General features: G+C 32.3%; 3 protein-coding genes across 11 annotated transcripts; 2 read left to right on the top strand and 1 right to left on the bottom strand.

The window, feature by feature from the left end:
* Window positions 1-462: 462 nt before the first annotated feature.
* LOC136780455 (ras-related protein Rab-9A-like) lies at window positions 463-4830 on the top strand. Of its 4 annotated transcripts, XR_010823763.1 has the most exons (5): window positions 463-1791; window positions 2274-2617; window positions 2690-2946; window positions 3029-3204; window positions 3412-4830. XR_010823763.1 is itself a non-coding variant. In XM_066738824.1 (4 exons), the coding sequence occupies exons 1-3, from the start codon at window positions 2183-2185 to the stop codon at window positions 3048-3050; spliced, it is 714 nt and encodes a 237-aa protein (XP_066594921.1). In that variant the 5' UTR covers window positions 463-2182; the 3' UTR covers window positions 3051-3069; window positions 3412-4830. The 4 variants fall into 4 exon arrangements, 1 of the variants encoding a protein (XP_066594921.1); XR_010823762.1 differs by having other exon boundaries at window positions 463-2617; window positions 3433-4830; XR_010823761.1 differs by having other exon boundaries at window positions 463-2617.
* A 17-nt stretch (window positions 4831-4847) lies between these two features.
* LOC136780456 (high affinity copper uptake protein 1-like) lies at window positions 4848-14123 on the bottom strand. 6 transcript variants are annotated; one of them, XM_066738826.1, is made up of 6 exons: window positions 13850-14123; window positions 13743-13769; window positions 8753-8959; window positions 8403-8635; window positions 8251-8280; window positions 4848-5868 (listed from the first exon to the last, which is right to left on the bottom strand). In XM_066738826.1, the coding sequence occupies exons 3-6, from the start codon at window positions 8939-8941 to the stop codon at window positions 5667-5669; spliced, it is 654 nt and encodes a 217-aa protein (XP_066594923.1). In that variant the 5' UTR covers window positions 8942-8959; window positions 13743-13769; window positions 13850-14123; the 3' UTR covers window positions 4848-5666. The 6 variants fall into 6 exon arrangements, with proteins under 6 accessions (XP_066594923.1, XP_066594926.1, XP_066594925.1 ...); XM_066738829.1 differs by lacking the exons at window positions 13743-13769; window positions 13850-14123 and adding an exon at window positions 13465-13708; XM_066738828.1 differs by lacking the exons at window positions 13743-13769; window positions 13850-14123 and adding an exon at window positions 12600-12730.
* A 438-nt stretch (window positions 14124-14561) lies between these two features.
* LOC136780516 (anaphase-promoting complex subunit 15-like) lies at window positions 14562-15795 on the top strand. The gene is made up of 4 exons (XM_066738931.1): window positions 14562-14902; window positions 14979-15038; window positions 15377-15550; window positions 15632-15795. Exons 1-4 carry the CDS (start codon window positions 14777-14779, stop codon window positions 15653-15655), a joined length of 384 nt encoding a protein of 127 aa, XP_066595028.1. The 5' UTR covers window positions 14562-14776; the 3' UTR covers window positions 15656-15795.
* Window positions 15796-16366: the final 571 nt, after the last annotated feature.

Below are 16366 nucleotides of genomic sequence, written 5' to 3'. Positions count from 1 at the left end.
TTTTGCCAGTTTATTTATAATAGTTTGAAGCTGCGTTCAGTTCTGGGCCATTTGTCCAGCAGTTACTACTTACTAACTATACTGGTCTACTTTAACAAAACGAAGCTAAATTAGTAGAACAAAATAAAATTATAGACAGAAAATTGTTGCAATTGTTTATTAGCTTTCATAGATGTCTATAACATGATATAAATCATTTGTTAATTAATACTCTTTAGGAAAAATGCAAAAATTATTAACTACAAAATGATTTTAAAGTGATTGTAACAAATATATACAAATGTCTAATAAACTATTACGATCAGTACTATTTTAAAATTGTAGAATAAAATATTATTTATATGTATAAACAACACTTATTTTTTTTAATAGAACTGTCAATTTTTTATTCCATTTTTTTCATAACTATTAATTAAAAAACATTATTTCTTTTATTTTTGGAAACTACAAATAACTCTCAATCAATGTAAGTAATACAATGTTCAAAGTAAAATACTTTTTGTCCAGTCAGCTTAAAGCTGACTTTCATTTAAACACTTTTTCATAAATCATTAAGAAATATTTTTATTAATGTAACGAACATCTAGAAACGCATGGGAAGAAACGATTCCAATGTTTTTTTCATAATAATAAGTATATAATTGTCTTTGTTCGACCAACTTTTGTAGGATGCTTTCCAATTAATTTGAAACTCGACACAAATGTACAGTTTGCGTAACATGCAATATACCATTTGTGTTCGACTGTGTCAAACTTTTAGGCTAATTGGAAAGCTTCCATAGACTCTGACTTTTAGAAGCTTATAACTTTGGTTTGTAAAAATTTACAAAATAAATGCTATGATAAGATCAGTCGGTACATACATACTCATTTATCGTATAAAACGAAAAAAACCATTTTTCACTTTTTGGTTAGTACTTGCGCTTGCGCATGGGGTAGCTGGTAATTTACATTTTGCGTGTTTAGCCTAATTTTTATTATGTATTTTAGAACTGAAAATGAGAAACTATCCAATCAACAAATTTAATTAACACAATTTTAAAGATTTCATTAGTATAAGCCTAGTTAAAATGACAACATTCCAAAATAAGTTAAATTTTACTATAAACGTAAGGTTTATTCGATTTAGATGCACTTACACGTTTCGCATTTTTGTTTTTACCCATTGTATGTATGAGAGTTAACACTATAAAAAGTGCATAAAGTGCAAAAAGTGTAACTACTTTCAGTACTTTCTACTAAAATGAACAGAACATTTATGTCAAAATTATGTGACACTTCTTAAAGGAGGGAAAATTCAAAAAACTTACGTTAATAGGTACACAATTATTTTTATTTTTGAAGAAGGGGTAAACGTTCGGTTGGATTTAATCAAGACAATTACTTTAAATTTAATAATATCTTTTCGCATATATACACATAATGTTGATTGAACAATTTTGAAACAACTGTATCAATAAATAAATTTTATAGTATGAATCATCCATACAGATTGCCACCGTTCCACTGTAGTCAATGGCAGTAGCGCCGTTAGCGACCATATTGTATTTATATTTAAGATAGGCGTTTCTTTTGTCGTCTGCACTCTGTAAAGAGTGTAAAGTGTCAAATTCTAGGAATGCTCCAAAACAGTAGTTATCTATTTTTCGAACATTTTTAAAGCCTCCGATACTGAGTGTCTGTGTGTGTGTGTGTGTGTGTGTGTGTATCCTTAAGAGGGTAAAGAATAATCTATTTGATTCTTGTCAATACAAGAATTAAATACCAGCAATACCGAGAAATAATCACCTGGTACTTGGTTTATTCATAAATAATTGTACCTCAATAGCGATTTAAGAGTTAATAGAAAACGTTAAAAAGTATAAAGTGCATTAAAATCTGATGTTAAAGTTTATAAAGCTTATAATTAAAATATTATTATCATTTTTATAATATACGTAACTTGTGATTTTCAATCATTTAAATTACACATTTTATTGAATATAATTTAATATTTATTTTTTCTAAGCTGATAAGTCTTTGGAAAAATCTTATTAATTCATATTTTAATATATAATAGTAATTTAAGTGCTTTAAGAAGAGATTTAAATATCTTGGATTGTCTATCGAATATAAGATATTATAATACTCATATCAAAGACTTAATTTTTTACTGTAATGATAAAATATATTGTAAGACAAAATGTCAGTAAGTAACATAACTACTGCAGGAACACCTAGGGGTGATAACTCAAAAAATCGTAATTCACAAAGATCTACTCTTTTGAAAGTAGTAATTTTAGGAGATGGATTTGTTGGCAAGTCCTGTCTTATGAATAGATTTGTCTCCAACCATTTTGATGAACAGAGTCCGCATACTATTGGAGTCGAATTTCTTAATAAAGATATTAAAATAAATGGAGAATCATATACCCTTCAAATATGGGATACTGCAGGACAAGAGAGATTTAAAACGCTTAGAACACCATTTTATAGAGGCTCTGATATTTGTCTATTAACTTATGCCGTCGATAACAAGGAGAGTTTTAAAAACTTATCACATTGGAGATCTGAATTTCTGTATTATGCAGATGTCCAAGAAAGTCCTATGTTTCCATTCATTGTTGTTGGCAATAAAGTAAATATTTTTATATTGAAACAATTATTTGGAAAAAGAACAATGTTAAAATTAAAATAATTTTTAAAACAGGTAGATGTTCCAGAATTTCAAAAAGAAGTATCAACAGAAGAAGCAAAAGCATGGTGCATAGAAAATGGCGACCTTTTACTTGTAGAAACATCTGCAAAAGATGCTACTAATGTTGAAGAAGCTTTTGGTGCTGCTATTGCTACATGGGCCAAACTAGAAGCTAAAATGGACCACTCCATAGTTGTGGATACTGTTGATCTTTCTAAACAACAGTCACCGCAGCGTTCAAGCTGTTGTATGCCTGTTTCTGGGTCTGAGTAAGCTAAATAACACCAACTTTGCACATTTTTCTTCATTTTTTTTAAAATCATATAATACATATGTTTTCTTTTTGTTAAGGTCTACATTTGTAAGCAGCTAAAATAAAAAACTGGGCATAGGTATTTTATATGTTTCTTCAATATTCTTTTGGAATAAACAATTAATTGATTCAATTTGGGCACAAATTATTAGATCATAATAGGCAAATTCAATAAAATGACACTCACAAGTCAATGGACATTGTGCTACACAATGTAAGAAAACTATTCTTTTTCTTACATTTGAGCTTCTTTTTAAAAATAAATACTATAGTTTGAACAATTGTTTTGAATCTGTAAAAAGACAATTTGTAAAATTTTAAATGTCAAAAATATAATTATATTTTTCATTTAAAAAAACAATTTTAATTAAAGAATAGCTTTAAGTAATTATTTTAAAATATGATGTGCTTTATATTTTAGGTTTAACAAAATTATTTGAAGAAACACAATTTTCTGTGTTAAGTATTTATCGCTAACTGGAGCTTTACTCTTGATACGAGAACTAAAGATTATGTGTGTTTTCTCACAAAAGAGCAGGGCTGCTGAACAATTGTCATATAATAAAAATTTATAAATAATAATGCAAAGCTGATGCGAGCTCAAGATTTGTTTTTACATCAACAGTTTACAAACAAATTATAATATATATATAGTATATTTTATACTGTCTGAAATATTGTACAAAAGTTATATTGTAAATTCATGGGGTATTCCTGAAATTTGCATTCTTTTTACATTTACCTAAGAGAGCAGCAGTATTATTTTAAATTTAACATTGATATAATATTACATATTTTTTTATACTTGCAAAAAATTCGGGTTTTATCTAATTAAATAAACATATGCTGCTTTTATAGACGTATCTGCACAAAATATCTTATCTATATAACAGTTTTCTTATTAGTCTTAATAATATACGCGCAATTGAGGAAAGCTATTCATTTGACTATATTTGTATTTAATGCAGTATAAATAACCTTAAGTAATTTATAATGGACAAATGCTTGTACAAAATATTAAATATATTTTCATATTATGTACGCGATTGTTGTAATTCAATAACAGTATATATAATATAACGTTTTGGTCCAAAACAAAAATATGCATGTAATTGCTTTATAACTAGTTATAAAGAGGATTTATTATTTTACATTGCACATCATATACGATTAAAACGTTGAAAATTATGTATTCAATCATATCAAGATGTAAGCTTTTCAGCCTTAGTTATGATACAAATAATATACATGAAGAGGCACTTGACATGTCCCAGAGTATCAAAGAAAATGTTATCTTGTTAACCATAAGATAACAGATGTCAATTTTTTGCATTAGATCTCTTCAACTCTTTTCTATTTGTATTCAAAGAGGTCATGTGCAAAAAATTGTTATCTCTTAAAGTTAAGCAGATAAATGAATTTACACCTTTTAGTTCCTAGTATTGAGGAGTTATAAGAAAGTGCTTCACCCTATAATATATATAGTGTACTATATACATATACTCCATAAATTTACAATTTAAAAAGAAAACAATCATATTCATTATATAGTTACCACGCTTAATTTATAATAGGCGTGTTCCATATACCAGAAACTTTAGTCAAATCTGAGTTGGATGATTCGGTTATAGAGTTTATGTAATTTCAACTGTATGTAACTGAATCGCTCCGACTGACTTCACATATAAAAAGAGAAAGCACCTAATATTTCCTAAATTTGTACTTATCATTCATAATGAAATGCTTAAAGTACAACGTAACTTATTAAATGCCTTAAAAATATTGTGAGTGTGGAAAGGTTTTTTGCTAAGACAAATAAATGATACCAAGCTTGTTTAATTTTCAAATTTTATATTATTAAACTACCTCTCTTACTTTTCAGTTATAATTTATCGTTTTTAAATAATATACCAATATTTATGTGAGAATATCCCTATCCACTTTTTTTCTAAGACAAGAAGCTTCATGTCAATTGTTATTAAAATATACAAGATGATTTATAAAAATGGGAAAAGGCGTCTGTGCATATACAATAGAATTTCCCTTATAATATATATTAATAATATTTACAATTGAATTATAATGATATACGATTTGATTTACAAATATGCTTAACTGTGAAAAGTAAAAACTTTTCTTTTACGATAATGCAAAATGTTTAATTTACAATCTTGCAATTATTATTCAATATATTGTCCTGAATATTCATGCATTAAATTTCAAAATCAACCAACAATAATAATTGTGCTTTGTAATTAAAAATATAAAAAAATGATTCACTTGTGTGTTTCATAAAAATTATTAATGGAGCATCAAGATTTACTTTCCTCGTTATATCTACTGGAAGTCAGTTTTTTCCCATATAAATCTCATGACACTTTTATTGTATCTAATATTTTTCTTCTTTCTATTACAATAAAATCAGTGGTACTTGTATGCTATTAATATAATGAAGAACGCATAAACTATACTATGATATAAACAAATAATATCATAGAACCTTTGAAAATGAATTACATCTGAAATACTTGCAAAACAAATGTACCGCCGCATAATATGTACTGTAAAAGCTTTTGAAGTTTAATGAATATTATAAAATATTATAAACTCTTAAAACAGGGTACATTTGCTATTGCCATAAAACGGTACAGATTTTTTTAATTTATACAATGTTTGCTAATGGCAGTGTTCTGTTACATCAACGATCACAGACTTTTTCCAGCCAAATAAGAAGTAGCCGATTGCTGCGCCAAGCACGACGCCGAAGCAGAGCCACACATTATACGTCATGAAAATTAGCATCAAGAAGTACGATAAGATAATCTGCACTATGTGAAGAAACGTTTGAAAGGTATGCATCCAAGAGAACATTGTTGGTCTGTAAAATTAAAAAGAAATGTAATATTTTAGTTATTGCTACATTCAAATTAATACATACAGTAGTTAGTATAACAGGCAGTATCAAAATATTAATTAGTCCAACCATGAACTGATATTCTATTACTTTAAATATATGAGGCGAGTTAAACCGATAGCAACTAAATAAAAAGATACTTCAAACTACAAACACATGCGCTGTAAAAAGAAGCGTAGTAAATGTAAAAGAAAGCAATTAAACTAAAAAGACCGTAACTAGTTAAATAAAGACCATAAAGAAACTTAAAAAACAGTAAAATTTCCTTTTCAGTATTTACTTTTAAGACACGTAAACATTATAATACTAGTCAATATTTAAAAAAATATTGGATGATCGAGTGAAAAAATATGATTTTGATAAATTAATAATAAATTTTGTAGCTTTTTATAGAGTGAAGCATAACTCACAGTCTGATGGAGACAGGTGCACATGATCTTCAGTGTTATTTGTAAAACGTTTCTTTATCCTGTTTAATACGATCATGTTTTTTTAAGAGTAAAGTAAATTAATAACTTTTAGGATGATTTAGAGAAAAATTATATTTGAAAGCTATTCAAGATAATATATTAATGATAATACTCAATTAACATTTTGTTCCATGAAGCTGTGATATACTATGCGTATTTGCATTTTCTTGACAATTTTCGTAAATTGCTTTTTCTGATTTGATCATCTCTGCCATTTAAAAAAAGTCGAGTATGTTGTCATTCACCTTTATCGAAAATAAACTTTTGAAGTTTCATTACAAATTTGTTGGTACCTTTACCTTTATTTGAATTTTATTTATTTGAAAAAACTATTGGTATACTAAGTAGTAATACCGAGTATTAAGGGGATCCATTGCGCGTCGAGAAAGTACTTCCAAATTATCTTCTACAATTTTAAAAATTTGTATATATTCATAGGGACCAAATTGGCTCGTATTGATCTATTTAATTAACGTAAAGGCTTATTTTTTGGATAAAAAAAAATTTTTTTAAATCGGATATTAATAATAATATTTTATTTCCCATCAATAATTTCGAAAAAGGGAACCCTTACGACGTTGCGGCAAACTTCAACGAGTAATTTAAGACCAACAAGAAGCAAATATTCCCACAAATGTAGAAGATTTTTTGGAAATACTATTGTAGCGCAACAAGGAAAAATGTGCAAATTTGCTATTGTTGCGCTACAATAGTATTTCCAACAAATCTTCTACATTTGTGGGAATATTTGCTTCTTGTTGGTCTTAAATTACTCGTTGAAGTTTGGCGCAGCGTTGTAAAGGCTCCCTTTTTCGAAATTATTGATGGGAAATAAAATATTATTGTTAATATCCGATTTAAAATTTTTTTTTTAATCCAGAAAATATGCCTTTACGTTAATTAAGCAGATCAATACGAGCCAATTTGATCCCTATGAATATATTCAAATTTTTAAAATTGTAGAAGATAATTTGGAAGTACTTTCTCGACGCGCAATGGATCCCCTTAAAGAACACCGTTGTCATTAAATAAAATTAATTTTATACTATAAAACTTAAAGTTAGCTTTTACAGCAAGAATGGTGTTGCAGTTTTTAATATCCCCTTATTAAGTTCGTACTCTTGCATAATATTGGCATTAAATTATTGATAACAATTTTACTGGTCCTTATTACATAAATGAATTATCGATATATTGATGAATAGCGTGCTCTGTGAGACTGTATAGGTATATATATATATATATATATATATTGTGGAGAACCAACAAAAAGGCGTGCATCTATATTATCAATTGAGGAGAGCTTGGGACAAAACAAAATAAACCTATATTTATGAAAATATATTGTTAACCTGTAGAGAGTCGGCATTTTTTCATACAAGCTTAACACTTTTTAGGTAAAATGAATGTATATATGTATCCTATATGCTTAAGTATAGGCGGCATGTGTGTTACTGGCCACATATGTGGCTACCTCATCCTTCCACAATTCAAAATACATCATTCGAACAGAGCAATTAATAACAAAATTGAATATTTAAATTTTATCTATAAGATATTACTAAAAACTATTTACTTTATGCGATGTATTTTAACAAATTAACTAATAACCGCCACTGATAAACGATTTTGTGAAAGTGGATTTATTTGGTTTTGCTCCAAATTTCTTGAATTATTATTTTAAAAAAAGGTATACGCATGCGTCCGACGCCTAAAATAAAATCCATCATTCAAATAAAGAAGCGACAATTAACTGCCAAATGTGCTATAAAAAAAGGTAAAGCTTATTACAATGTAAAAGAACAGTGCATAAGAACCGTTTTAGAAAAAAAAAGAAAAAAAAGAACTCTTCCTATAGTCGTGTTAAAATACTCACGGCTGCTTGTGTATTACTTCTCCAACCATACTAAAAAGGTAAAATGGGATATCGCAGTTAGATTCGATCGCCAACGTTCGATTGAATGTTTGAAAGAATGAATTCAATGAATACTGTATTCTCGGCATATTTCTCCAACAAAACTGACTTACTGCACAACTCTGTTATCTTCTGTTACCACATTCTTCTCGCTAGGCACCGTGACGCTCCTGTATTGCAGAGCATTGTATGTTTTCCAGAAGAGGTATTCTCGATAATATTTTAAACCTTCGTATAAGGCAGCCATAATCGCAATTCCAATTACCGATCCAATGAGACCACCGATAGACGACGTCTTCCAGCTTTCGAATAAGATAACTTCGTTATAGCCACCATGAAAGAACATCTGGAACGAAGACAAAATATAGGATCACTTATGAAGAAAAAATGGTACAATCACAAACGACGTTTTGCAAAACATTTTTTTAGGGGGGGGGGGGGGGGAGGGAGAGTGAAAAAGTACCTGCATAGTATGACTCAAGTGACTCATTGCCATACTGTCACTCTCAGATCCCATAGCACCGAGTAACTCATGATTCATGTGTTCATGGTCCATCCCGTGCATTTCGTGGGTACCATGCATACTATTCATTTCATGCGTACTGTGAATGTTGTCCATATGGTGATGGGCATGAGGATCCGAAGAATTCATGATTACTTATGCAAAGATCTGAAAAAAAGACTAACATTATTTCTCTTAATTTTATTCTGCTTATTATATAATCATACACTAAAACTGGTTTATGGTTAACATTTTGATTGAACAACGTTAACTTTGGTCGATAGTATTGCATTTCAAATCGATTGTTATACAAAGCCAGCTTCGTTTTCATTAATGTATCATTATTATATCAGGTTATTTGAATTGAGCTTCGTGAATGAGAAGGAATCGACCGATACCTAAATAAGCATTGCTATATCGTAATTCTTTTGTTATCTGCTTTCGAATAAAAAAACCTAAAGGTGAGCTAACGGTACATTTTCGTTTCGTCACTACCGAACCCTTTAATGTAGGTAGTGTAACTTATTTTTCAAGCTCTTATACTCTTTCCTTATTATATCTCTATTTACCATATAACCTTCTCGTTATTCTCAATCTGACAATTGACATTAACATTAAAAAAATGAATAAGCAATTTTAACATGAAAATCTTTAGTCGATTTATCATTTTAGAACCGTTGTATCGAATAATTAATATATTTTAAATTGGTCGCTTATTTACTTGGTACATAAGGCTTCTAGGCAAAGATATATTGCCGGTGTATCCCGTGATCAAGGACACCGATGAATTTTGATATTTAGCAAGTCAGTGGTTGTCGTGCGGTCTCTAAAACGTGGCCTATGCTCCGAAGCTCTGATGTAACTAACTCTAATAAATAAATATACATTTTCGTACTGGTTTTCGCACAAACCAAAACCTTCCTACTATGTACAATAGGACCATATAGAGTAACCGACGGTATCAATAAAAGTCACTGACCGGAAGCTGAGGCAAAAACTCAATGCGGTGTACTTTCTAAAACGGATTTTCTCGAGTTAAACCAAGTACCGTTTTAATCACTCAGAGGAGCTTGTATTATGTATACCTCTACTAAATTATCAACTAGTATCGAAACCACAGTGACAGATAAAAATAAAACAAAGTTTAACTAGGTAGAGCAGCAATTTTTTGAAATTATCATTTCCGCCGTGTGGTTTGATTAGACCAAATAGAAAAATAAAATGATAGAGAAAAAATTTGAAGTCGTCGCTGTACCATAAAATAATTTTCAAATAATACGTACTCAAGAAAAAACGTTTACTGAAAAATAATTTTCTTAGCACACACAAGTACCCAAAAATTTTCCATAAAAATTTTATTCCTTCTTACATTCATCAGAGTATATTTATACGACCTTACATCGTGTTTGTCCACGAGCCAAATATAAAATTTTTCGGAATGCGCGATATAAAGAATCGATTAATGAAGTTAATAAGGCATCCAATTATAAAATTGACTGAGTCAAAGAGACGTTTGCAGAAACGCGTTGGGCTGTGTAAACAGATATCCTGCAAATGGATGAGAGTTTCTCGTACTGCGCGTGTAACATTTTTCAAGACAAACTGCCAAAGGCATCTATACAGGGTGTTTATTTCGACTTGGACGAAACGTCGATGTAAGAAGAAACGCGTTAATCTCTGCAACTAAGATAAATACAAATTTCTTGCACAATAACTGTTCCAATTGAATAGAGAGTGCCTTTGAAAAGACTCCCTGTAATAAATAAATATTTCTTGTAATTAGTCACGCACACACACACACACACACAAATGCAATTTTGCACCTAAGTTTCGGTCCGAGTTACTTTATAAAATAAACACTCTGTATACTCGAGTAAAAAAGAAAAATGCTTACTGAAAGTGACCCTGATATATGATAATGAAATAGCAGCTGTAGGAAAAATGAGAAAAATAACGACACGCAAGAAGCTACGTTGAGTTATCTCGGTTTAAATATTTTATATATAAAGACTAAAAGACCACTGTATATGTGCATGTGTGTGTATCGCGAAGAGAGAAAGCAGATGATTTTTTTCGCAGAGTTGATAGTAAAAAATGTGAATCCGAGATGAACCATGGCACGCGAGCGTTGAATGGATCTTGTATATATATATACAGAAAGAAGCAACGAAGCAGCCTCGTAAAAATGAATGATTGCGTCAGCGTATAATTGTGCAAACATATGGACAGCCATTTATTAATATTAATATTGGCTCTAGATAAGGTTTTACACACGCTTAAATAAGCCACTGACCCTCGTTCAAATATTAATAAAGAAATTATTGTTGTTTTCTTTAATCATTTTTCACGCTTCAAAACGGAATCCTTCCAGCTTATTACAAACATAACGAAGGAAACCATTGGGAAGAACGCAAATGAATATATCCGCTAAAACTTTCCTCCTCTGCAAAGTCTTGCGCATCAGATAAATGGCGGAGCATTTTTTTCGCGCCAAGCTCGTCTCTTATTATACAAGTCGCAGTAAAAATAGGAAATGGAAAATTGATGGCACTGTGATTTTGTCCTTATTCTAGCAAAGATAAGGCGAGATAATACGATATCGAGGTGATACAATGACGTTTTTAGTACATTGCTAGTCGGTGTTGGTTCGAAGATGAACCGCGTGAAGGGGTGGTAATTATGAAGAAAAAACCAAAAAAATTACGAGTGAAACGCAGAATTGTAAAGCGAGTTTGCTATATATATATATATATATAGTTTCCCGTTGTTCGGAGAAAAACAGCAATCAGCCTGTGTTGGATGTCGATTTCCCGAGTTTCCTTATTTTCACGATAAAACTACTCGAGTTTTTGAAACAGTTGCTTCTGCCGGATGATTACTCGAGCGGATAACGATTACACACCTCGTATCGATAAGATTGCTGGTATTCGTAAGACTCGTAACATAATGCGCATTGACTGTAATGAATACGTAAAAAGGCTGCGTATGCAGCTTTGATCTAATGCGGTGTTATCGGTAATAAGAAATAAGAAAGCCCGTTGTTGTAGCGCAAACGTTTATCCACGTGGAAAAAATTAGTGACTCGATTGAATTCAGCAATAAAACGTAATTTGCTCTATGGAGTGTTTATTTTCGAGATAATCGCCCTGTCTCTGTCAAACGTGTGTTTGAAAGCGCGATTGTTATTGATTTATCGACTTATTGCGTGGCTCTTTCTCGGAAGAAGAGAGGACAGGACTATCTAGATGCGCGCGTTCCGTCGACTCGCTCGAGAGACGACAGTTTAGATTTTAAAAGTAACTGCTGCTGTGCATGGGCCTACTTTACTTAGGCTGCCCTCTCTCTAAAATTACCGGACAGACTTATAGCTAATTGCACCGGAGCATTGTTGCACTTGAGCTTAGCGCGGAATATATCAGCAGATAAAATGAGAATAACAATTCGATTTAACGCGTCGACTCTGACAGTTTATAAACACATTGGTATTTGTAAATAACAAAGAAATCCACGAGAATCTTTGTCTTTTCACTCGGCGCTATGATAAATTCATTTTTTAGAAAGCAGTTGCTTTATAAAGTGCAGCATTATTGCTGTTGGAACTGCGTTTGGTAATTAGCCATAAAATTGAGAAAATATTTCCAATAATTAAGCGCGAATCGTTTTAACGGTCAGTCTGGGTTTCTCGTTAAAACTCTAGACATCGTTATGCTCTAGCTTTTATTATTAAACCGCGAGAGGTCACAAATACCACGATAAAACGTGAAAAAACAGGAAAGCATGGTAAAGCAGCTAACCAAACGATATCCACCTTTATTTCGATGCAGGAAGTGTACCAGTGAAAGTTAGCACTCAAAACAAAAGAAAACGTGACTGCAATTTTGTTCAACTCATGAGTATAATTTCGACTCTGTATAATAGCGAATTTAATTTAACACTGCGGCTTCGCCGCTGAAAAAAAATAGTATCGCTTTTGGTCGCTGGAAATTGCAGCGGTAGCGATAACGATAACGATTTTTTTACGATGGATGCAAAATTTAAAAAAATATAGAGAGGGAGGGGGGGGGGGGAGACGAATCGAACGCTTTTAATGAATGTATTATTGGGATCGTTGTGTGAAATCTTATGGGCTCCTTGGGAATCTACCATATTAAATTCTCGGAATTTCTTCACCGGGACGCGTGGATATGGGTGCACAGATGGAAGCCAGTATTTGAAGCTATCGATTGCGTATGATGATTTTGCGAAATTAGTATTGTTGCATAATCAATAATAATATTGAATATAAATAAACGGGTTCTATTAATAAAGAAGACATACTTTTTACAAAGCAATTTAATTGCACTTATGTAAAATCATCGAATGAATCGATTGTACGCGATTGACGTGCGCTTAGTTTCAATGGACTACTGGGCTAAACGATAGAAATTAGTGAAAGAAGGGCCGAGAATATTGTTTTCAATTGGATCAACGATACTAAATTATTATTAATTAATAGATTGCACGAGGGCATCAACACTATAAACATTGACTATGAAATCATCACCATACTCGTGATATCCTTTCTTCTACATCCTGCATTCCTGCAACGCTGCACATATAACATTAATCTTAACTACGATGGACAATCTTCGAAAAGAGAGAGGGAGCAACACGTAATTTTACATTACATTCACCTTTATCCTTGTGATTTATTCTCACGGAAAGATTAAAGCGTATATCGTTGCTGATAATGCACATCCACGTTGTTTAAACTGTTTGTATAGTATGTGTGATGCAACGACACAATATATGAAAGTGAAGAAAAAACCAAAGAAGCACTGTGTCTCAAAAAACTCAAAATTATATAAACTGTTAAACTATTTAACCTCTTTGTTACATAGCTTGGTAATTGGAAATAAAATACAACATTTATTTGTTTAATTTCGATGGATAAGAAACTAGAGGCTCCTACCGATCACTCATCGTGACTTTGTACGATCTATCGAACAATAAAAGAAAAAGATGTTAAACTTTCATATCAGGAGGATTTACATTAGCACATGCAATATTTTTTGTTACCTGGGAAAGAAAAAAGGTTATGTTACGAGATGTTGTTTTTCGTTCACAAAAGCGTTGATCTATCAAAAGATGCGTCGTGTGTACCTTGAAACTTAACAATTTTCACAAGTTAGCGTTCTAACAACCTCTCGCAGATCCATTAAGAAACTGAAGTAACACATGCGACTTTCTCCTCCAACTCCGAAACTCCACCGTCCACCAGTACTCCACCTTCTAGTTCTACTCTACTACAACTATCTTTATTCTACAGGGACAGTGCACACAGTACCATCACCAGCTCACCAGCTAGTGACGCTAGTGACCGACCTTCTCCGGCGTCTCCGGCGCTTCCACCATTACCACAAAGTCAGAAAATGAAGATGGTAGAACTTGATGATAAATTGCAAATAGTGATTTTAAAATGGGTAAAATTCTATTCCTTATTTTTCCTTCGCGCCGGGAAGATATTGTCTGCGTTAACAACATTATTGGCTTAACAATGGTCTTGGAACGTTGATTCGGCTTTGAAATAAAAAGTGTGTATAAAAAATAAAACAAAAACTGTCCTGAAGATCAGGAGAAAATTTTAATTTTATCTTTAAGCAGAGCATCAAGAACACACGGTGGGCCAAATATTATTTATTAAACAATAATTTACATTTTATTAGAGTATGATATTAGAATTTATTAGCAGACATCATTTCAAATATCGCGATTGGTGAAAGAGGTTAACCAACATGGCGTAGCGTTGAATGAGTCTGTTTGCTCGGTCGGTTTGGCCATCTTGCTCTCGGGTAGTTGATGGCTTTGTGGCGGTATTTACCAGTATTTTATTTACCGTTTTACCGTCAGTGTGTCGGTGCAGCAATAGTGATAGTGTCATAAATAAATAGCTACAGTTGAATAAAGTCTTCTTTAATGAATAAGAAATAGAATCAAACAACAACCATGTCGTTTATGCCATTATGGCCAAATTTACAGCCCAGAGCTACAGATCCATTATGGTTTAATGCGGATAGACCTTGCGATGACGAGAGTGAAGTGACTGCACTTGAAAACGAGCATTATGCATGGGTGAGCTGGAGAGTTTTTATAACTATATTTAAATCCTAGTCTTCTTAATTAGTCAAAAATTTCTTTAAAATTTCAGAAACAACGCTTCCGAATGCTAGGATTCGAACATATACCTATTGGAAAAACAGCGATTGACGTGAGTTAACCTTACTTTTCAACATATCTTAAATTTTCAATATTTAAAGTCAATGTAGATCATTGCTATGTTATAAGTTAAAAAGTAGACAATAATACGGAAGATTCGTCCTTTTTATTTTATCGTTTTACTAAAATTTGTCAAGAAGGGTAATGTTCTGCAGATTTCTATTCTACCGATACCCAGCATGCCTTATTCCGTGTAGATAAAGAAGAGTATGATGATCGGGGAGAAAAGTTACTTACAAAAGTGTTTTTTCTTATCGAAACAAATTAAATCTCTTTTAAGAAATTCAACGTGAAACATTCGTGTATAAGGAAAAAATGGTTTAATTTCAGTTTAGAGGATCGGAAGAAGAGGAAGAAGAGGAAGAGGAGGAGGAAGGAGAAGGAGAGGAGGAGGAAGAATCAGACACTCACGAAGAAGAAGAAGAGGAGTTGGATGAAATGGATATGGAAGTAAGCTTCTCTTATCAACAAAGATCAAGCCCGACAGAAACGGATCCAGTATCTGTATGAATAATTTAACCAAAGTTATCGCATCGACTCATTAATTACGACTAGTCTATTTATACCTAATTTACATGCTTCTAGATGACGTTTGAAGGCCGAATGTGAGGCGTTTGAGAGAAATAAGCTACGATAATTTTGTACGATTAGAATTAAGAATTAGAAAACAAGGGCTCTCTTCTGTGTAAGACGTTGAAGAAGAAAAGAGATGAATGCAAATTGTATAAATATATGTTGATACGATAGAATTTCTCGCATTGGATGATTGTTATCGGGTAAAACGTGATACACAGTCATTATTTATAGAATCAACGACCTTGCCTGTCGAACGTTAGTGTCTATATTTTGAGAATTCAGCGTTTTGGTAGCGAAGCGTGTTAGGTCAAGAACCCGTCCACCACTCGAATCAACGACCGAGCGAGCGGGCAAGCGAGGAAAGAAGCGAGCAAGCTGAATGCTGCATCAAAAATGCACTCGTTGCGTGAAAAAGTCTGCCTGTGATCTCGACTTTCACTCGCGCTTAGGAACTATCCGATTGAGCGATTCGGTCACGATATTGTGGCCAGGTGGTTTTATCAAGGGGCATGAGAGAGCGATAATGTCTCTATTGAAATGGCGCGCGCTTCTCTGAAAAGTGCAGCAAGGTAGCGGGGAGAAAGGGGAGAAGGTGGTAAGAGAGGTAGGTACGTTGCTCGAGTGAGAGCAGGTCGATGGAAGAAGACAAGGAAGGGCCAACCGTGAGCCATGAGCCGGAGCCGAGCGCTGTTTCATCTTCTTCTTCTTCTTCTGCTGTTGCTGCTGCTGCTGCTCGTCTTCTGA

Source organism: Prorops nasuta, unplaced genomic scaffold, assembly GCF_024137725.1.
Source record: "Prorops nasuta isolate Cenicafe-Biocafe unplaced genomic scaffold, Cenicafe_Pnas_1.2 PNAS00019, whole genome shotgun sequence".
Taxonomy (NCBI): domain Eukaryota; kingdom Metazoa; phylum Arthropoda; class Insecta; order Hymenoptera; family Bethylidae; genus Prorops; species Prorops nasuta.
Note: the sequence above shows the minus strand (reverse complement) of the source record. Positions and strands in the feature narration are given on the sequence as shown.

Excerpts from the sequence above, each read along its gene's own strand:
- LOC136780456 (XM_066738826.1), bottom strand. The coding sequence starts at position 8,941 with ATGAATTCTTCGGATCCTCATGCCCATCACCATATGGACAACATTCAC. Across the intron at positions 8,636-8,752 it reads ACTTGAGTCATACTATGCAG|ATGTTCTTTCATGGTGGCTA; the intron begins GTACTTTTTCAC and ends TCTTCGTTCCAG. Across the intron at positions 8,281-8,402 it reads GAAGATAACAGAGTTGTGCA|TATGGTTGGAGAAGTAATAC; the intron begins GTAAGTCAGTTT and ends TTACCTTTTTAG.
- LOC136780455 (XM_066738824.1), top strand. The coding sequence starts at position 2,183 with ATGTCAGTAAGTAACATAACTACTGCAGGAACACCTAGGGGTGATAAC. Across the intron at positions 2,618-2,689 it reads TCATTGTTGTTGGCAATAAA|GTAGATGTTCCAGAATTTCA; the intron begins GTAAATATTTTT and ends TTTTTAAAACAG. Across the intron at positions 2,947-3,028 it reads ATGCCTGTTTCTGGGTCTGA|GTCTACATTTGTAAGCAGCT; the intron begins GTAAGCTAAATA and ends CTTTTTGTTAAG.
- LOC136780516 (XM_066738931.1), top strand. The coding sequence starts at position 14,777 with ATGTCGTTTATGCCATTATGGCCAAATTTACAGCCCAGAGCTACAGAT. Across the intron at positions 14,903-14,978 it reads AAAACGAGCATTATGCATGG|AAACAACGCTTCCGAATGCT; the intron begins GTGAGCTGGAGA and ends TTAAAATTTCAG. Across the intron at positions 15,551-15,631 it reads CAGAAACGGATCCAGTATCT|ATGACGTTTGAAGGCCGAAT; the intron begins GTATGAATAATT and ends ACATGCTTCTAG.